A 22,115-nucleotide genomic window follows, 5' to 3' on the forward strand; every position below is an offset into this window, starting at 1 on the left:
ATGATAATTTATTTTCAAAACATTGGCAAGTGTCATTTTGGGCCATCACAGTTTTAAAAACAGCATAACTTCCAAACTTTGAAGTACCATAAAATAGATACAAGGAAATTTGGTGTGGTTCCTTATCTGTTAGCTCCATAATGGGATCAAGCAAGCCAAGTTTCATCCAAATCTTAGATGGAATGTGAGAAAGTGCCTGTCCTTTAGACAGGTACGTGCCGAGTAAAAGTGTGAGGGATGGGAAAAACCAACCGTGGTTCAACAACAAAGTTAGGAAACTACTGCAAAAGCAAAGAGAGCTTCACTGCAAATTTAAATGCAGCCAAAATGTCTCAGACAAACAGAAGCTAAACGATGTCAAATTTAGTGTAAGGAGAGCTACGGGTGAAGCGTTCAGTGAATTCGAAAGTAAAATTCTATGTACCGACTTGACGGAAAATCCTAGGAAGTTCTGGTCTTAATGTTAAATCAGTAAGTGGAACGAAATTCCAGACACTCTGGGATCATAATGGCATTGAAACAGAGGATGACATGCGTAAAGCTGAAATACTAAACACCTTTTTCCAAAGCTGTTTCACAGAGGAAGACCGCACTACAGTTCCTTCTCTAAATCCTCGCACAACAACAAAAAATGGCTGACATCGAAATAAGTGTCCAAGGAATAGAAAAGCAACGGAAATCACTCAACAGAGTCAAGTCCACTGGACCTGACAAGATACCAGTTCGATTCTACACAGAGTACGCGAAAGAACTTGCCCCCCTTCTAACAGCCATGTATCGCAAGTCTCTAGAGGAACGGAAGGCTCCAAATGATTGGAAAAGAGCACAGGTAGTTCCAGTTTTCAAGAAGGGTCATCAAGCAGATGCGCAAAACTATAGGCCTATATCTCTGACATTGATCTGTTGTAGAATTTTAGAACATGTTTTTTGCTCGCGTATCATGTCATTTCTGGGAACCCAGAATCTACTCTGTAGGAATCAACATGGATTCCGGAAACAGCGATCGTGTGAGACCCAACTCGCTTTATTTGTTCATGAGACCCAGAAAATATTAGGTACACGCTCCCAGGTAGATGCCATTTTCCTTAACTTCCGGAAGGCGTTTGATACAGTTCCGCACTGTTGCCTGATAAACAAAGAGCCTATGGAATATGAGACCAGCTGTGTGGCTGGATTGAAGAGTTTTTAGCAAACAGAACACAGCATGTTGTTCTCAATGGAGAGACGTCTACAGACGTTAAAGTAACCTCTGGCGTGCCACAGGGGAGTGTTACGGGACCATTGCTTATCACAATATATATAAATGACCTAGTAGATAGTGTCGGAAGTTCCATGCAGTTTTTCGCAGATGATGCTATAGTATACAGAGAAGTTGCAGCATTAGAAAATTGCAGTGAAATCCAGGAAGATCTGCAGCGGATAGGCACTTGGTGCAGGGAGTGGCAACTGACCCTTAACGTAGACTAATGTAATGTATTGCGAATACATAGAAAGAAGGATCCTTTATTGTATGATTATATAATAGTGGAACAAACACTGGTAGCGGATACTCCTGTAAAATATCTAGGAGTATGCGTACGGGATGATTTGAAGTGGAATGATCATATAAAATTAATTGTTGGTAAGGCAGGTGCCAGGTTGAGATTCATTGGGAGAGTCCTTAGAAAATTTAGTCCATCAACAAAGGGTATGTCTTACAAAACACTAGTTCGACCTATACTGGAGTATTGCTCATCAGTGTGGGATCCGTGCCAGGTTGGGTTGAAAGAGGAGATAGAGAAGATCCAAAGAAGAGCGGCGCGTTTCGTCACAGGGTTATTTGGTAAGCGTGATAGCGTTACGGAGATGTTTCGCAAACTCAAGTGGCAGACCGTGCAAGAGAGGCGCTCTGCATCGCAGTGTAGCTTGCTGTCCAGGTTTCGAGAGGGTGCGTTTCTGGATGAGGTATCGAATATATTGCTTCCCCCTACTTATACCTCCCGAGCAGATCACAAATGTAAAATTAGAGAGATTCGAGTGCGCACGGAGGCTTTCCGGCAGTCGTTCTTCCCGCGAACCATACGCGACTGGAACAGGAAAGGGAGGTAATGACAGTGGCATGAAAAGTGCCCTCCGCCACACACCGTTGGGTGGCTTGCGGAGTATAAATGTAGATGTGTAGATGTAGAATGATCTGTATATTTTTATGTTGTTTCAGCTCCATTTTTATCATATTGTTAGCTCAAGCAGAATTTTAGTTTTCTGAACATTGTTTTTGCAAGAAACAATTGTAAATTGTGCATGCAGCCAGGTCCTTTAAGTTGCTTGTGCTGCAGCTGCAAGCAACAGAGCTACTGCAGTTTGAAGCATATTGTAATAAATGCTTACCAAACACTTTGTCAAAGTTTTATGAAAATTTTTAGAACCCCAAACACCTACTGCCTACCATGAAAGTTGAAACGCCCACTGATGGGTGGTCGTGACCTTGGTTCCCACAAATCCTTAAACAGTGGGTCACTGTATTCTTCAAAGTCATCATGTTGTTCTTCATCTGTTATGTTTGCAATGGATGCAGATAGTAGAGATTGGACCACGAATCGATGGAAATTTGTCGAATCACATTTTCTGTTATACTATGTTGGAGGTCGTGTCTGAATTTGCCATCATCAAGGCAAAAATGTATATCACTTCACGGATGCAGGCCAGTGGGGGCAATATTGAGCTGTGTGGTACATTCGCATGGTCTTCCATGGGATGGGACCTGTGGTGGTAGATGAAGATACCATGACAGTCATAGACCACCTGCGTCCCTTCATGCTTGATGTCTTCTCTGACAGCAATGGCATACTTCAGCAGGGTAACTGCCAGTGTTTAAAGGCTAAAATTGTGCTACAGTGATGTGAGGAGCATGATAGTGAACTTGGGTTGATATTGTGGTCACCAATTTTGCCTGATGTGAACCCTGTGGAACATATCTGGGACGCCAGCAGGCAATTTACGTGAATTATATGACTTGTGTCTAGACATCTGGTGCTAGATAATTGTGAAAAACTACCAAGGACTTGTCAAATCCATGCCACATAGAATCACTACTGTATTGCATTTCACACTTGGACCAATACACTATTAATGTCATAATGTTTTAGCTCATTAGTATATATCAATAACAGAAATGCCTAGAGACAACAAAATCAGAATATAGCTTCCACAATCAAAATGTAAACATATTTACATTATTGTCCTTTCAGATCAGGTGTTCTGCCATCATGGCTTCCCATGACCCCTTGTAACAGGCACTGCAAACATAAATTTGGAGGTGAGAGTGTGGACGGCCCCTTGTGAAGTTTACCCAAAGACCTGTTAACCTTTAGCCTTAAAACTCTAATGTTGTTCATAATTTTACTTATGAGAAGGGATGTGATTTCAAAATTACTGTTTTTCTGATTTGGTTTGGATATGCTGTGGAGGTGGAAAGGTGGTCTGAATTGAAGATGAAGCTTCTCTGCTTCAGTCTTAGAAACTATGGAATCACTATCAGAAAAGATACTGCCTGCCTATGGAAATAATCCAGTCATTCTAAACCGGTTGACTGATTTTCCCAATCTGCACTTCATTGGTAATGCCTATCTTTGTCTCCAGATTGCCGTATACGGTTATATATAGTAGATATTCTCATTTTCCCAGTTCCAGAGTATTTTAAATTTACCTCCAAAGGTCCTATGTAAGGGTTAAAGTGCATGGGATCAATGGGAATAAGTGGAATAATATCAAATATATTCCTCTAGCCATACAAATACCACCACATTCTGAACACAATATCATATTTGCCTAAAGTCGACAGGACTGACATTCCTTCAAACAATACTTCACCAGCAAATTAGCGAGCCAATCTGTGACTAGGATAGCTTCCATGTTCCCAGACGGGTGGACTCTGATGACTGAACTACAAAGATCTCTCTTCATTAACATTTGACTTATGTTTGTGAGGGAAGAATGAGAACTCCAGAGACAATCGTGAATGTAAGTAGTTTTTATGGCATCTCTATCAACATAAAGAAAAACTGCTATCTTTAACTTCATGACAAATTAAAACTGTGTGCGAGTCCAAGCTCTCGCTCAAAATCTTACCTTTTTCAGATAATGTTCTTTCTAAGGTATCCAGGTGCACCTGATGACCTGACTGAAAGGTTTCAATATGTCCTTACAGTCTTTTGCACAGTTAAAATCTAACATTTTAAAGACTCCTTAGATTGTGGCTCAACCTGTCTTCACTATATCCTTTCTCTCTTTACTGCTAGTTCAACAAGGTAATCAGGAGTATATCTGTGGAGTTTGGAGACATGTTTAAAAATACTGGTAGACAAAGCTTTGTGTGTCCCTTTGTGGCGTAGCCTTAATGCTTGAGGGATGTTGTGCATAGGTGCACACACTAATCTTTATTCAGAAGAGCTGCTCATTGTCTTTCTCTTCAAATTACATAAGGAATTTTGCCTTGATGTATAGTACATTATGAGTACTGTCAGCAGAAAGTTGTACTTTAAGTTTTTTCGAAAGCCTTAAAAATTTTCAGTGATGTTTTCTTGGTGAAGCATGTTGTGTTATATTGATGAATATTTTAAAATATTTATGAAAACACAAATGACTCTTTTGATAGTTGTGACAAAGATCTGCCTTAGTTTTTTGCAGCATTGCATTTTAAGGTAATATGTAGCCCACTTGTAATGGACAATGTGCTACAAATGCCTACTAGTGCACTCACAAAGTTCTTTTGTTGTACAGCTGGTAAATGTGAGTCTATATCAATAAAAAGGAATAAAGTTTCACTATAGCTTGAACTTCATATGTTATCAGTAAAACCATATTAATGTAGAGAAGTAAAGCAGCAATTTATGGTAGAGGAGATGTTTGCTTGGCCCAACATTTAGCTTTTGTTTTCAAAATTTGTATTACATTTTATCTCTCACCAGTATGCGAACAGAAAACTTTTCTCTAACATTTTCTATTGTGTTGTGTTTCCTGTCATGTTTTGTACGATAGTTTTAATGTTGTGGTAATCTCTCTCTGAAATATTCTGTTCAGATAACTAACTCCTCACTCTCCCCACAACAATTCACCCCTTTTCCCTGGCTGTGGGTTCCTATTGCAAATCCATATTAATTATCTTGTATATTGTAAATCAAATAATTTCCCAGTAATTTTTGTTAAGTCAGTTTCATGTTGAAGCTCATTTATTTCTTGTGTATATATTCATTTTCACTGCTACTTTTAGGTAAACATGCTTTTTTTACGAAGTTTTAGATGCTAGTACACATACAGGGAGTTACTTAAAGTTGTGTAATATACTGATAATTAATTGAGGCAAAGATTAATGTGATGCTGGAGATGTCAGAAGTTTTCCAGACTTACCAATTGTTTTTGGACTCTGTGTGTGTGTGTGTGTGTGTGTGTGTGTGTGTGTGTGTGTGTGTGTGTGTGTGTGTGTGTGTTGCGGGGGGGGGGGGGGGGGGTGGCCTTCAAAGAGTTTTCAAGATTCTAATTTTACTGGCATTTCTTTTTAATGTTTAGTATAAACATTTTTTTGTGACATATGTGCTTAATAGACCACCATGTCAGTTTTATTCATAATGAAATTTTGTCATTTTTTTCAGTCCCAAGAAATTTTGCAGAAGTGCCTGAAACTAATAGAGTTGGACTATCATTACATTGTAAGTTTTTCATGCATTTATGATAAAATTGTAATTGGAATAAACTATGAATGTGTTCACAGCAGTATGTTGGCTTGCTGAAATATGTACAGATGTTGCAGAAATATTAGAGGCGAAGTATGATCTACTGTTTGAAATAATACTTTAATTTAAGGATACAGGTATTTGATTTAATCATAAAATTATTTGGAGTATGATACACACTGGTAAGCAACTGGAATAGACCAGCCTCTCTAGCAGCTCATAAGTACACACTTTCATTCTGATGATTCATTATAGTAAGTGTTCTACAAGACACCAGAAGTGTTCGGGAGCTGTACTGATCAATGACTGCTTTATAACTGCCCACCCCTTACTGAGATTGATTAGAACAGTGCCAGCATTACACATATTTCTCCTAACAGCATTCCAGATATGTCAAAATGACTGAAGCAGTTGTCAGTTATTTTTGTTTCCATTTGATTCACATTTGTCTGTTTTGTTGGTTACTCTGGGCTGTCCAGAGCTGGTCGACTTTATGTTGGAAGTTTTTATTTGCCAATTGCTACCAACACAGAATAACTATGAAATGTACACAATGCTTTTGGATTGTATTGGGCAAGTCGTGTGTCACTTTACATTCACTATTATTTAGGCATGCATAAATGTGCTGTATGAAAGTTTGTCAGTTGAACAAAAGTTTAATTCATTTCTTCCTTTCCATCACTGTCCACTTGGTGTGTACAAAGTAGAGAAATTGCTTACAGATATTGACTGGATTAGAACTGGTATGGTATGCATGTGAAATTATGGTCTGTATAGTGTAAACAGTTCCTACTGGGTTCAATGTGGACCATGACTTTAGAATTGACATGCAAGTGCAGCTCATTGAAATGAAAATTATATCATTTAACAGTAATGACATGTAAAAGGCTCTATATAAACTTCTCAAATAATATTTGGCATCTCTCTCGTAAGTTGCGCAGATTGTATTCCTTTTATTGGAAAGTTGTTTCCTATGACCTCAGAAAATAACCATCCACAGTTACTTGTATAATAAGGGTGAAAGTAAACCTGAATTTTCGGTGAAATTCAGTACACACACTGTGTCCCCAACCAAAAATGTCATGATGCAGCTTGTATACACTACTCAGTACGTCAGCATGACTCAATTAGGCCATATGTGCATTGTCACTTCATTGCAAAAGGGGTTACCAAAACATCAAATTTCTCATCAAATGAGCATACACAACAGCCACATTATTCCAACATTCTGTCACTCATGACTATTCGCAGAGGTTCAACAACACCAGCTGATGATCACTACATATGAATTGTGGCTTCACCTTAAGGAGAATGCAACAGTACTGAGCGCTGCATGTTTAGAGGTAATTGTGAAGGCTGTGGTGACTCAACAGTATCAAATCGTCTCCACATGTTCAGTTTGGCTTACGGGCATCCATTAGAAATAAGGGTACAAATACCCCTAGTACTTGGGTGTGTGAAAATTGTGGCTTAATGGAATATATCTAGTTCACTTCACTAACTAGAGCAGGATTTGTCTGAAGCCTCATTACAGCTGTAGAAGAGTGTACCAAGCTACTAACTAACGTGTATGGATGTCAGTTGACTCTGATCTCTATAGAGAGTAATTTGTAAGCTGTACAGTATTAAGGATAGAATCCTCCAACCTATAGTCCGCTCCTAAATTCAACATTGTGGTCAGGGTTCATATTTGAAACCCATTACATAAAAGCGCACTGCACACACTTCGTAAACACTTTCCTACAAAAGTTGGATATTGATCTACTGGAATGGTCTGCAGTATCTGTTGATGTAACCCTGATTGAGCTTGTCTTTGACCAGTTGGAACTTCCAGCGCATTATCGCAAGAACACTCCTTACATACTGAATGATCTCCGGAGAGCTTTTGTTGATGAGAGGTACAGGCTTGAACAGCTATATCTTAAGCACCTGGACAGTTTTTCAAGGAGGATACAAACATGCTACAATGCACAGATGGAGGAACAAGGTGTTGAATGTTACCAGAAGCAGATCCCTTGAATGTAAGCCCCCACACATTTGCGGATATGTAGGTGGTGTAAAACTTATGAGCAGTTCACTTAAAACAGTGATTGGATTTTACAAATCGTCGCTAGGCAATGAAAACCTCGTAACTCAAATTGGTCAAATTTTACAGGAGGAACAAAAAACTAATTATAGAAATCACATGGAGACCTGATTAGTCAAATCTAGTGGTTTCTTCTACACAATATGGATCCGGTCATTGGTACATAAGACTTTATTATGCACTTCAAATTGTGTGCCTGTTTTTGGAGTTACAAGGTTTTTGCAGTTATTTTTTTGGTAGTGATGGAGATAAGAGGCATGTAACTAGTGCACGCTTAAGAATTGAAATGAATGAATGTTAAATTTGTTTTAAAAAATACCTACTTAAACTATGCATTATTTGCGTGTTATGAAACATCTGTAAGGATATATTGTTGCAGATATAAAGTGAAATGAATAACTTGACAGCGATCAAAATATTGGAATCTGGATGTTAATAAATTACAGTGTTTAATTAAAGCTAACAACATTGTGTCAATGTATTTAAACTATTATTACTGTAAACATCTGTGCAGTTTATTAACATTTATTATTGTTACTATTACTGCTAGTATCACAATCACAGTCATAGGTGGCTGTAAACAAGTTTATTTTCGGCTGCATTTTTTTAGGCACGGCCATGTTCTCTCATTACAAATGTGAGGCAGTGTGTCATAAAACGAATGAACATCCTTAGGAAGGACGAGCTTTAGTTGTTGCAAATGCGTAAACTTCTCTGCACTGATCTTTAGTGGTGAACTGTAGAGAGGGGGCACTGTAAATGAGCTGGGTATGTTTGACATCCTTCTTGGAAGTGGTTGCCGTGTATCGCTGAATTTCAATTTATATTCCATTTTTCCATAGGGATCATACTTGAGACACCGGATATCAGTCACCAATTTTGGATCATGCCCGAATAGGTGAATTCAACGAGAGTTTATCATAGGACTTGAAAACATGTGGTCCAAATAATTGACAACATAAGGCCTAGGACTTTGTCTTGCGGTAGTGCAAACTTCTACATAGCCAGCAGGAGTATAAATGTGTCTGTTTTTTAACTTCCTTTCTATGGTGGGGTGTATAGAATCACACTCCATTTGAGAGTGACCTTTCTCCAGAAATTTTTACGCTATTATAATGCCTTTCTACCTTCACTCTCATGCCAAAGATAACAATAACCATCGTTACTTTTTAAATCATAGATGGTAAAGTTGTGGACCTTTAGTTTGCTTTTATAGTACAGTGCAGATGCTTTTAGTCTGGAAGAAAGCAGAAGTGGTTGAAGGTCCATAGTAAACACTCTAGCTGGTCCTAATTTATCACTATTTTTCGCTTCCCTTGCCTCAGTTTTTCGGGCCATATGCAAAGAGTATTCATTGTTTGAGAGATTGCCTGTGTGGTGAGAACAATAAAGATCGCACTGGTCCTTTTAAGGCGAAAATAAGTTATTATTTTCATCGAATACCTCGCAGAACTGTTTGTATGCAGCTGGGACTTTTTTTTTTTTTTCAAACTTCTATGTATTCCCTATGTAGTTCTGATTTACTCTACCAGTTAGGTTCCAAGTAGAGTTTTGTGGAAGAACGACGGCAGTAATGCGATTCCAGTTTCGGCAACTCTGCAGAAAAATCTGATGGTGATTGTCGTCCACCTGAAACTTTCGTTGGTCTCTCCTGCATTTGAGGCCCTTCTGCAAGCGTTCTTCCTGCTGCACTAGATGCCAATGTTCTGACACTCCATTCACCTAAGCACAAAGTATTTAGAAACATAGTCTTGCAGACAGTTTTTCTCTGTCCTATTACAAAATTGTAATATAGTGTGTTAGAACGGTGAGATTTATTAGATTCTGAATTATTTCTGCGCCCTTTAATTGGAACGCAGTAGACATAGCTTCTAACAAAAAAATTTCTTTCACCCCAATACATATCCTCCCAGAAATGATTAAATATTAGCTGTCTCTGCTCTTCTGTAATATCCTTGCAATTCCTGTTCCGATTTAAGGAATAATGTTTACAAGTACATCGTGGTTTCATTTCCCTCCTACTTCTGCTTGTTGTTGGTCTCTTTTTGCCAAACTCATCTTTTTGCATTCCTAAATAATTGTCCCCTCATACGTTTTTCTTTCTGCAAACTTTGAAGCGATTGATTACTTTTCCTTTTACGGCACTGCTTAGTACTTTTTACTCCCACATCAACTTCGTCATCATCGTCTTCCGTGCTGTTGTTACTGCTATGGTCATTTTTGTTTTTATCTGGATCATATACATCACTAATGCCACTGAAGATGTCATCCTCGCTGCTGTGTTCGAAAAGACTTTCAAACTCAGAAGAGGAATTCGCCTCTGTATTGGCTTCTTTTTCCGCATTATCTATAGTGCAAACAATAATGTCATCAATAGTATTTAAATAATTAAATCACCTCAACTTTCAAACAAGGATCTTACTTGACGTTACAACAATATAAACTACGGTTCACCTTCATTTTGTAGGTATACTTTTTCTTTTGGTGCAGGACAAGGAGGAACCTGACTAGAATCTTCTTCCCGTGATTTTATACGATTGGTTCCGTTGTCGGCTTGTTTCCCAAGGTGACGAGTGAATTTACTTTTTTTACTCATAGCTGAAAACAAAGTACTTATTGTAGAATGTAGACGATTCTGTAAAGTTCTAAAATTAAAACCTCGTATGTACCGAGAGCAGTCTGCTTTACGCGCGATGAAAAACTCGTAAATCAACATTGTTTTTAACGAGGTCATTATTAATTCTGTATATTAAAATACAATACATAAATACCTAGAAATAATAACACGTACCTGTAGCAATAAAGCAGTGTTGGGTCTGTCAGTGAAAAAGGTTACTATCAGATCGAAAAACGTTTTAATCTCGGAGCATGTGTTCGCCCTGCACACTAACAATGGCGATTACCGGAGATGCGAGGTTTACAGCACAAGCTACATATCCCTGGAGATGTGAGTTTTTCATTATTGCCACTACATGGGGACACCGTACAACTCGAAGAAGGAAGGTTTCAACAGGCTATGTGGCATAATTGTCTACATTTGGTAATGGAGTTAGTGGATTTTATTGTCAGATGGAGTTACGAGGTTTTCATTGCCTAGCGACGAAATTTTGTGTGTGTGTGTGTGTGTGTGTGTGTGTGTGTGTGTGAGAGAGAGAGAGAGAGAGAGAGAGAGAGAGAGAGAGAGAGAGAGAGAGAGAGAGAGAGCAAGTGGGGGGGGGGGGGGGGGGGTCTGGGGGCCTTCTGGCTCTGTCCCAGGGCAGTTTTTGCCAAGGGCGTTCCAGCATCAATAACTTGGACCACTTGGAGTCTGCCATTCGATCAGCCTTTTCCTGGCAACACCACCTTATTGCCAATTTTTTTATGACCTGTCAAAGGTTTACAATACCACTTGGTGACACAACATCCTCACCACTCTGCGTGCGTGGGGTCTGCAGGAGCCGCTCCCAATTTTTATGTGGAACTTTTTGTCGCTCCACACTTTCAGAGTTTGTGTCGGTGCCTCCCACAGTGCACGCCATATACAAGAGAATGGGGTACTGCAGGGCTGTCTCCTGAGTGTCCCACTCTTTTTAATTGCCAGTTTTTGTATTTCCTTCTGCTCCTCTTCTTTTGCTGTGGCTGAATGCTGGCTGCAGGGAACTGTAGGGAACTTACAGCCGTGGGCCCTCACTCACGGTTTTCAGTTTTTGGCTGCCAAGACTTGTGTCATCCACTTTTGTTGTCGTCATACTGTCCAACCACATCCAGAACTTTTGCTTGATGACCAACTACTAGATGTAGTGGAGACTTACTGCACATCGCACTGCATCTGCTGTACCCTCTGCCCCACTGTGGTCGGCTCGTGACGGGAGCCTTCCGAACGAGCCTTGTGAACAGCCACCTTGTGGAATCTGGCGTTCCTCCATTGTGACTGTGGCGGCAACTACTGCTTGCAAATTATACCGCCCACATTCATCGTTCACCTCATTATCCAAATTACCATCTTCTTTTCCTTAACATGGCGACCCATCTCCTACAGTGTCGGCCCAGAACTGGGAATCCCCTCGCTATCTGTGTCCAGTTGCTTCATACTGGACTTGACGCTTCTCTTCTACCACCTTTCCTGTGAGTCCACTTACGTACACCTACATGGTCCATACCTCAGCCACGGCTTTGGCTGGAGATATTGCAAGGCCCAAAAGGCTCCGCTCCACCTGAGGCCCTCTGCTGGCAATTTCCCTCCCTTCTCAGGAAGGTCGAGGACTCATAAATAGTCTACAGAGATGGATCAATGGTCGACGGTCTTGTTGGCTTCCCTTATGCTCAAGTTGACCATACGGAACAGCACTCTTTGCTGGATGGTGGCAGTGTTTACACTGCAGAGTTGGTAGCCATATATCGTGTCCTTCAGCATATCCACTCCTGCGCTGGTGAGTCCTTCATCATCTGTAGTGACTCCTTAAACAGCCTACAAGCTCTTGCCCAGTACTTCTGTCGACATCCATTGGTAATGAGTATCCCGGAGTCTCGTTGTGCCCTCGGAAACAGTGGATGTTCAGTGACCTTCATTCGGATCCCAGGACATGTCAGGATACCAGCCAATGAACTTACTGACAGCCTGGCCAACAGGCTACTGGTAAGCCAGCTCCAGAGATTGGCATGCCAGAGACTTATCTCCGATCGGTCTTCCGCCGCAAAGTTTTCGCGATCTGGGATACTGAATGGCACACCCTCAGTTTGTTATCAGGGAGACAACGAATGTGTGGAGGTCATTCATGTGAGCCACTCGCAGGGCTTCAGTTATCCTTTGCCAGCTCCGCATCAGCCATACTTGGGTAACACATGGTCACCTCCTCCATTGCGATGACCCACCTCAGTGTTGCTGTAGCTCCAGCTCCCGTACGACTGTCGTCCACCTCTTGTTGGACTGCCTAATTTTAGCTGCTCTGCGGTGGATTTTTAACCTTCCCAACACCCTACCTTCAGTGTTGGGTGACAATGCCTCAATGACCTATTTAGTTTTATGTTTTATTCATGAGAGGGGTGGGGGGGGGGGTTATTGTACAATCTAAGATTGGGAGTCTGGCCTTCTCTCCCAGGCCTCTACCCTCCCACCCTTTTACCTCTTCCTCACTCTTTCTTTGATTTTGTTTGCCTGGATGTTCGTCTTTTCCCTAGGTGTGTTCTTCTCGCCTTGTATTTTAGGCTGACGATTTTAATATGTTGTTGAGTGGCTGGCTCATCCTTTTTTAATCCTTGTAATCAGCCATCCCAGGCCATCTGTTACACGATTTTAATACTTTCCTCTACCTTTCCTTTTAGTGTACATTTCCACCTTTGGTTCGATTCTTTCGTTCTCTCTTTTGGTGTGGTTCCTTGCTAGATTTTCATCCCTTTACTTCCCCCAGCTCCTTTGTTTTTAATTGTTTTTTCCTTGAGACTTGTTTGCCTAAGGAAAAAGGGACTGATGACCCTGTAGTTTGGTCCCTTTATACTCCAAACCAACCAACCCATTTCGCCAGACTACTGAATGAGTAGGTGCTGTGTAATTCAGATGCTGATATTGATTGGAACTGATCAGTTGATTGTGGAGCACAACAGCGACACGCTCAGAATCGTAAAACAGATCTTGTGCTGACGAGTTACTGCTTGAGCTTTGGGAATTTTTAACATGTCACTTGAGGTGGGATCAGACACCTCTGAGCTTTCACAATAATGTCTCGATCCGGAACAAGGCAGATAATGATGTCACGGATCAAAAGTCTGTATATGACACACCACATTGTTCACAGGGAAAGTCACACTTGCGTGCCAAGCCTTGTAAGTCAGCAGCTCATGCTGTGTAGGGTTGTTCTCGTTGCTCAACACATTGGTTAACCCTTGTGTCTATACTCAGAAAATTATAATTTGTTCTATAACCAGGTTACTGGGGTAAACCAGTGAATTTGTTGTTGTACGGTCACAGTTGGCGACACTCAGCTTTGGGTATATACGAAATCATCGCAACAAGGCATTCTACTTGTTGCTGGCTGCTGTTGCACAACATTATGAACTGTTCATTATTGTGTAAGCTTTGCTGCTGTAAACCTCAGTTCTGGATTCTCATGGATAATAAACTGGAACTCTCCAAAACTGAATACAGCAGATTAAGCTATGAAGCGAAAGAAGAGTATATAAGAAAGTTATTGTCTACTGTTGATGCAGAAGAGGCTGACACTACAGATTTCAGTGCTGAAGATTCTTCAGACGAATGGATTCCAAGTGAGGAAGATGCTGCTACTTCAGATATTGAAGATGCTATTGGTGCTTGTAGTGATATTGAAGTTGAAAGTCAAAGAAGTGATGAAAATGACAGAGCTGATGAAAACAGTGAAGTGATTGTGTTTTCTAATGACATTGTACATGGTGAAGATGGAACTAAATGGCATGAGGAACATTTTGGGACAAGAAAGTTGCTGAAGCATAATATTGTGCAGGAAAGGGCTGGTGCAACAAGTACAATCACCAGCCCCCTCCTGGATCTTGCCTCTCTCTCTGACGGGTTCATGCTTGGTTACCACGGGACCCCACCCTTTGCAGCATCTTTTCCCTTCCGTGCTGGAAGTCTGTCCTCTTGTTATTCCTTTTCCCCTCCCTTGGGGAACATGTCTGCATTGTTGTTGGAAATGCGTTCTGCATATTCAGTTGCCAATATCAGACCAGTCTCACCACTGTCTTTCATTCCTTCTTTCTTTTTTTCGTTCCCGTTTTCCTATCCTTCCTCCACTTCGGCGTTTGACGTTCCTCTTTTTCTTCTTCCTACCTGTGTGCTCCTGAAGGCCAGCCCATGTGTTTGACAGACTGGGCAACGCGCAATTTCCAGCCCTGGATTGACCGGTAGGGTTTGTATGTACCGCCTTGTAAAGGCCACTCCCAAGGAGAGGTGATTGCCTGAGCTGCTACCTTCCTAAATTACCGATTGGTTCCTTCGTCAGGTGTGCAGTCGGAAGGAGCACGCCATCAGAGACGCTGATAATCATGGGGGATTTTCTCACAATAAGCCAGTCATCATCTTCGTAGTCCATGTCTACCAAACTTAAATGGAATGAAGCTCCCAATTCAAACACCCTCCCAGTTGCACCACAGTTCCTCGTTGTTTCACATACTGAAGATGGTCAGTCCTTTACTACTGTAAATCCATTTACTATTCAGAAAGGTGTTGATGCAGTTGCTGGCCATGTGAAATCCTGCTCTTATTCACAAAATGGCACTTTGCTTTTGGAGACTACTTCTGAATCTCAAGCTCAACTGCTTGCAGCTTCACTCCTCTGTGGCTATCCTGTTTGTGTCGAGGGCCATCTAACACTGTATTCTCCCTGAAATGTTATTTATGCTAGGCTTCTTGATGGTCTGACTGAGGCAGAAATCCAAACATACCTTTCTGATCAAGGTATCATTAAAGTCCATTGGGTTGTGAAAAAGATAGATGCCTCCTTAGTGCCAACACGCACGTTTTTTTCTCACTTTTGATAGAGAGGTGCTTCCGTCAAAGATCAAAGCAGACTATGAAGTTATCACAGTACAACTGTACATTCAGAACCCGATGCACTGCTAGCAGTGCCATCGTTACAACCACACTTGAGAGTCCTGTCAACACCCGGCTGAATGTGTAACCTGTGGTAGGGGTGCTCATGAGGACAATTGTTTTCTTCCTTCTCCCCACTGTATCAACTGCAATGATGCCTCCTCCCGAGATTGTCCCATTTATCTCATGAGCAGGCTGTCCAGGAGATCCAGGTGAAAGAAAAAGTGCCTTACCCGGTTGCTCGCAAGTTGTTGTCTAGTCGGAAAACGTGCTTTCTACCGTCTGGCACCTACAGTACTGTTCTTGCTACATCTCGCTCCACGAACATGGCCAAGCAGACATGCAACCTCAGATTTAGCACCACAATTGTGAAATCACACAGCGTCATGGTAGTGTCCCCGTCTTCTCCTCCAGCTGTGCAACAAGCCACCAAACTTCCGCCACACGGAGCGAAGTCACCTGTTACACAACTGGCAGGACGGAAAGGACAGAAGGAATACTCCCACAAAGACGTCTTATGTCCCTCCTGCCAACAAACATCTGAGTCGTCCTCTGCTAACCAATGTAATACCCTCTCCCGGCTGACCTCTGTGTCGCCAGTATATGCCACCAACTGTTTTTCTTCCCTGGACTCCGCAGACTGGTAGAAGGACAACACTGATGCATCTATAGATCTCATGAAGCAGGATCCTGCAGCCTCTGTGCCCTGTAGCACTAAGTCTTCTCAGGCTCCCACTTGCCAGCCGCCGCAGTGACACCTCTTCATTTTTTGGTCGTTGTGTGTCTCTTCCAATGGAATGTTCACGGGCTTCGATCCACCAAAGAGGACATATGGCTGCTGTTAGAGTTGCAGCATCCCCTTGTACTCTGCCTCCAGGAAACAAAATTGCATTCTTACGACCACTTTGAGCTCTCACATTTCTTTCCAGTCAGCTTTGACCTTTCCCCTGAGGACAGCATTCCATCTCATGGGGGATTCGTGCTGCTCATCTGGGACAATAATCACAGTCAATCCCTCTCCCTGACTCCAAGCTATTGCAGTCTGCATTTTCCTTCCTCACATGACCTTTTCCCTTTGTACCGTTTACATCCCTCTGTCAGTTGATTTGACCAGAGCAGACTTACTCCAGCTTATTGGGCAGCTACCTTACCCCTTTCTGCTGCTCGATGACTTTAATGTGCACCATCCCCATTGGGGTTATCCCATAATCTGTCTGAGAGGTGCCCTCTTGGCTGACTTTCTCAGTCAGCTTACCCTCATCTTCCTTAACATGGGAGCACCGACATTCCTTTCAGACTCCATGCACACCTATTCCCATTTGGACCTGTCATTCTGCACTGCTCAGCTTCCCCATTATCTTGAGTGAGTGGTCAGTTTTTTCTGACACGTACGTGGGCGACCATTTCCCACGTGCTATCAGTTTGCTGACTCCTACCCTACGCCCGTGCACACCCAAATGGCAGCTTTTCTAGGCCAACTGGAGGCTTTACTCCTCCCTGGTGATCTTCAACGAGCATTATTTCCCCACTTGTGGTGACTAGGGACCAGTTAGAATATCTTGCAAACATTATCCTTACCACAGCAGAATGTTCCATTCCTCGCACTTCCTCTTTACCGCGCTGTGTCCCAGTCCGTTTGTTGACTGAGGCATGCCACGATGTAATTCGCACACAGAGATGTGCACTCTGCCATTTTAACCATCCTCCTATGGTGGCAAACTGCATTCAGTTTAAATAGTTGCATGCACAGTGTCGTAATGTTCTTTGGGATATCAGAAAAGCTAGCTGCATTTCATTTATTAGTTCTTTTAACAGTTCCACTCCCTCTTTCGTTGTGTGGACCAACCTTGAATGGCTCTCTGGGACCAAGGTCCATTCCCCAATTTCCAACCTGACCGTAGCAAACAGTGTCATAGTGTTGCTATCTCCAACACCTTGGGCCGCCATTCTGCAGAGATTTCGAGCTGCTCCCACTATCACCCTGCCTTCCTCCATCGGAAATGAGCAGACGAGGCTCAGGCGATACCCTTCTCTTTTCAGAATAGTGAGTGCTACAATGCCGCCTATACTGTGAGGGAGCTAGATCATGCTCTCACTTCATCCCAGTCCTCCACCCCAGGGCTAGATGATGATAACATTCAGATGTTGCAGCACCTTTCTCTTGTGAGCGAGCACTTTCTCCTTCAAACATATAACTGCATATGGGTGGAGGACACGTTTCCCAAATGCTGGTGTGAAGCCACTGACATACCCATACCTAAGCCCGATAAGGACGAATACCTTCCTTCTAGCTACCACCCCATTTCTCTCACCAGCTGTGTTTGCAAGGTGATGGAATGTATGATTCATTCCTGGCTGCTATGGTGGCTCGAGTCTCGCAATTTACTAACCACTGCACAGTGTGGATTTCGAGTGTGCCATTCTGCAGTTGTCCATCTCGTCACTTGGCCCACTCATGTCGTGAATGGTTTTCTGCAAAAATCCCAGACTGTGGCTGTGTTTTTCGGTTTGGAGAAAACCTATGTCACCTACTGGAGGACTGGTATCCTCCATACACTCTACACGTGGGGCTTCTGAGGCCGTATGCCTTGTTTCCTTCAGAAATTTTTAAAAGACCATGTTTTCAAGGTACGTGTGGGTTCTGCCTTGTCGGATCCCTTTATCCAGGAATAAGGTGAGCCTCAGGGTTCCGTTCTGAGCGTCATCCTCTTTGCTATCGCCATTAACCCTATAATGAATGGCCTGTCTCCCACCAGGCATTTCCAGCTCCCATTTTGTTGATGATTTTGCCATCTATTGCAGTTGTCTACGGACTTGTCTCATTGAGCAGCGTCTTCAGCGATGTCTCTATCACCTTTACTCTTGGAGCATTGACAGTGGCTTTCGTTTTTCCACTGACAAAACCATTTGTATGAATTTCTGGTGACGCAGTTGGCTTCTTCCAACACCTATACATCTTGGGCCTGTTGCTCTTCCATTTGTTGAAACCGTGAAATTCCTGGGGCTCATGCTCGACATGAAACTTTCTTGGTCCTCTCACATTTCTTACCTGGCAGCCCACTGTGTGCGGTCTGTCAATGTGATACGTGCCGTCAGTGGTACTTCCTGGGGAGCAGATCGAACCACACTCCTCTGTTTGTACCGATCCCTTGTCCATTCAAAACTAGACTATGGATGTTTCATTTAGGCATCTGTTCGTTCATCCTTCGTATGCCGTCTCAATACTATCCACCATCATGACATCAGTTTGGCCACTGGCATCTTTTACACTAGCTGAGTTGAGAGTCTGTATGCAGAAACTGCCGAACTACTGCTATCCTACTGCTGTGACTTTCTCCTCAGCAATTATGCATGCCGTTTGTCTGCCATTCATGGGCAGCTGTCCTATGCCGCCTCCTTCGATGACTCCTTTGATTACCAGTATGGGGCGTGTCCCTCTTCTCTGTTACCCCCTCAAGTTTGCTTTCGGCTCTTGTTCCAGCAGCTTAACTTTACACTACCTGCCACTTTCCCAATGAGTGTGAACCATTCACCACCGTGACTTTGTGTGGCAGCCCATGTTCACCTTGACTGTCATTCGCTTCCTAAGGACACTACTCCTATCTTGCTTTATCACCTTCAGTTTCACAACCTTCCCATGGAACTTTGCATAGTACCTTTGTGTACACTGATGGCTCTCGGACTGACCATAGTGTTGGATGTGCTTTCGTCATTGGGACAGATGTTTTTCGGCATCGGCTTCCAAAACACTGCTCAGTATTTACAGCAGAGCTCTTCACCCTGTATCAGGCCACACAGTACATCTGGTGACATGGGTTTTTTCAATTGCGTCATCTGCTCCAACACTCTTCATTGCCCTTTGAAGCCTGTGGGTGCTGTACACCACCCACCCCTTAGTGCAACAGGTCTGGGAAAGCTGTCACTTGCTCATTCGTGATGGAGCCACTGTGGGTTCCTGGTCACTTTGGTTTGCCAGAAAACTAGGCTGCTGACGCTGCTGCCAAGGCTGCCATCCTCGTACCTCAACCCGCTAGTTCTTACATTCCCTCCGATGATCTCTTTCTTGCCGTTGCCAGTGGTGGTATCACTTAGGCATCACCTCTGGTCCTCCCTTCATGGAACAAACTCCACGTTACTAAGCCTCTCCCAGTGGCCTGGACGACCTCCTCTCCACGCTCTCGCCAGGAGAAGATAATTTTAGCGGTTGCATATCAAGCACTGTCTTTTTAGCCATCGCCATTCGTTAAGTGGAGCACCGTCACCACTTTGTGCTCATTGCCCTTAACCTTTAACAGTCTGCCAAGTCCTCACGGAATGTCCTTTGTTTTTTAACCACCTATGTTCTCATTTGTGTTTGCTGTCCGAGTTATCAGCCATTTTAGCAAACGACGCGTGGGCTGTTGACCACGTTTAACTTTTTATCCATCATAGCAACATGGCGAAGGACATTTAATCTTTAGTTAAATACCTTCGTTCCTCTATGGTGTATTTTATAGACCTTTCTCAGTGTCCCTGTTTATACCTGTTTCTCTTCCATTGATTGGGATTAACGTGTATTCATTTTTAATTCCTCTCTTTTTCTTTGTGTTCTACAATACTGACATGGGCGCATATGCCCTAATTGTTCTTGCACCCTAAAACAAAACAAATGTACAACAAAACTTCTTTCTACAAGAGACACTTTGAGAGTATTTTTACAGAATATATGTGTGATATAATAGTATGTGAAACCAACAGGATGACAAAATAATGTTCGTTGAAGATCACCAGGGAGACGTAAAGCCTCCAGTTGGCCTAGGAAAGCTGCCATTTGGGTGTGCACGGGCATAGGGTAGGAGTCAGCAAACTGATAGCACATGAGAAATGGTCGCCCAAGTATGTGTCAGAAAGAGCGGACCACTCAAGATGATGGGCAGGCTGGGCAGTGCAGAATGACAGGTCCAAATGGGAATAGGTGTGCATGGAGTCTGAAAGGAATGTCGGTGCTCCCCTGTTAAGGAAGATGAGGGTAAGTTGACTGAGAAAGTCAGCCAAGAGGGCACCTCTCAGACAGATTATGGGAGAACCCCAATGGGGATGGTGCACATTAAAATCACTGAGCAGCAGAAAGGGGTAAGGTAGCTGCCCAATAAGCTGGAGTAAGTCTGCTCTGGTCAAATCAACTGACAGAGGGATGTAAATGGTAAAAAGGGAAAAGGTCATGTGAGGAAGGATGACCAATCAGGTATTCACAAACTATAATGTCAATTCAGAAGGAGCAACGAAAGTGAAAGCCATTGACAACTTAAGAATTTTATGCATATCTTGGTATACTGATTGCAGCTGGAGTAAGATTCTCTAACACTGAACACACAAAGAAAATGTGGGAAACAAATGCATTCCCATTGTATCAAGCAAGCTTATCCCTCAACAAGTTTTCGCAGATTGGCAGATTTATAAGATTTGATGATGTGAGCACTAGGGCTGAGTGTGTGAAAAGTGACAAAGCTGCTGCAGTGTGTGACATATTTGAAATACTAAATTCAAATCTTCATAAAAACACTAAATATCTTCTGATAGCCTCACTGTTGATGAGCAACTTTTTCCTTACAGAGGAAAGACAAGATTTATCCAATAGATGGTCTGAAAGCCACCTAGATATGGGTCAAAGGTTTGGTGGGTTTGTGATTCATGAAATTCTTATCCAATAACTGGCCAAATTTATACAGGTAAATCTGCCTCCAGTACAGAAACTAATGACAGGAAGAGGGCAGTAAAAGATTTATGTTACCATTTCGAAGGTACTGGCAAAAATGTAGTCACTGACAATTTTTTCACAACTCTACCCTGAGCAAGGCTGTTGATGACTTGGGATTTGTCCATAGTTGGTACTGTGAAAAGAAACAAGCACTATATACCACCAGAAATGCAGCCTTCCTCATCAACCTAAGAACTGTCATCTGTATTTGGATTCAGTGAAGATAACATTTCTCTGTGTTCGTACATTCCGAAGAAGAAGAAGAAGAAGAAGAAGAAGAAGAAAGCAGTTCTAATTTTATCCACCATGCATTATGATGCATCCACTTCTGGCCCACTCTCAAAGCCAGATTTTACACATCAATATAACTACACAAACGTGACATTGATAATATGGGCAAGTTGTGCTCTCATTACAGTGTAAAAAGAACAACAAACAGATGGCCACTAGCATTTTTTTTACAATGCTCTGGATATGTTTGCTCAGCAGCATACATTATTTATACGGAAAACAATCCTCAAGAAAAAAACTTGACTCATAGACGTAGACTGTTTCTGTTGGATGTGGGAAAACATTTGGCAATGTCTTCCATTGTCTCTAGATCAGATCCTAGTTGCTTGAGAGAATTTTCTGTGAAATCGGGTATTGAGTGTGTGATAGGAGGACCTCGAATTCTGGTTCCTGAACAAGTGGAGGCTCAGCCAAAACAAGGTGCTTGTGGGTGGCTGAAAATCGTTGGTGACTGTGTTGTATACAAACCTCAATCAAACAAAAAGAAGAGCAAAACAAGAAAAAGTTGTAAGAAAACCAATATCTGATGAGCGTTGCATTACAACAACAGCGTGTGGACTTTGTGAATAAATCATAATTCCAAGTTTATCTTCCCAGTATAATGAACAGCAAAATTTCATAGCTGTATAACATTAAGTAATTTACTCTGTCATATATAGTAAAAAATTGATATATTTTGCACATATTTATGACTATACCTGTTGTGTTACTACTCAGTTATCTAAAAATTAATAAAACTATTAAAATATT

The 22,115-nt window shown here is 42.1% G+C and overlaps 1 protein-coding gene across 2 annotated transcripts in view; it reads left to right on the forward strand.

The window, feature by feature from the left end:
* LOC124555465 (myotubularin-related protein 14) overlaps nucleotides 1–22,115 on the forward strand; it is a 146,691-nt gene that overhangs the window by 32,586 nt on the left and 91,990 nt on the right. For both annotated transcript variants that reach the window (XM_047129387.1, XM_047129388.1), the window contains exon 2: nucleotides 5,628–5,684. In XM_047129387.1, the coding sequence (XP_046985343.1) occupies nucleotides 5,628–5,684 (57 nt within the window). The remainder of the gene's footprint in view (nucleotides 1–5,627; nucleotides 5,685–22,115) is intronic.

This window comes from Schistocerca americana, chromosome X, assembly GCF_021461395.2.
Source record: "Schistocerca americana isolate TAMUIC-IGC-003095 chromosome X, iqSchAmer2.1, whole genome shotgun sequence".
Taxonomy (NCBI): domain Eukaryota; kingdom Metazoa; phylum Arthropoda; class Insecta; order Orthoptera; family Acrididae; genus Schistocerca; species Schistocerca americana.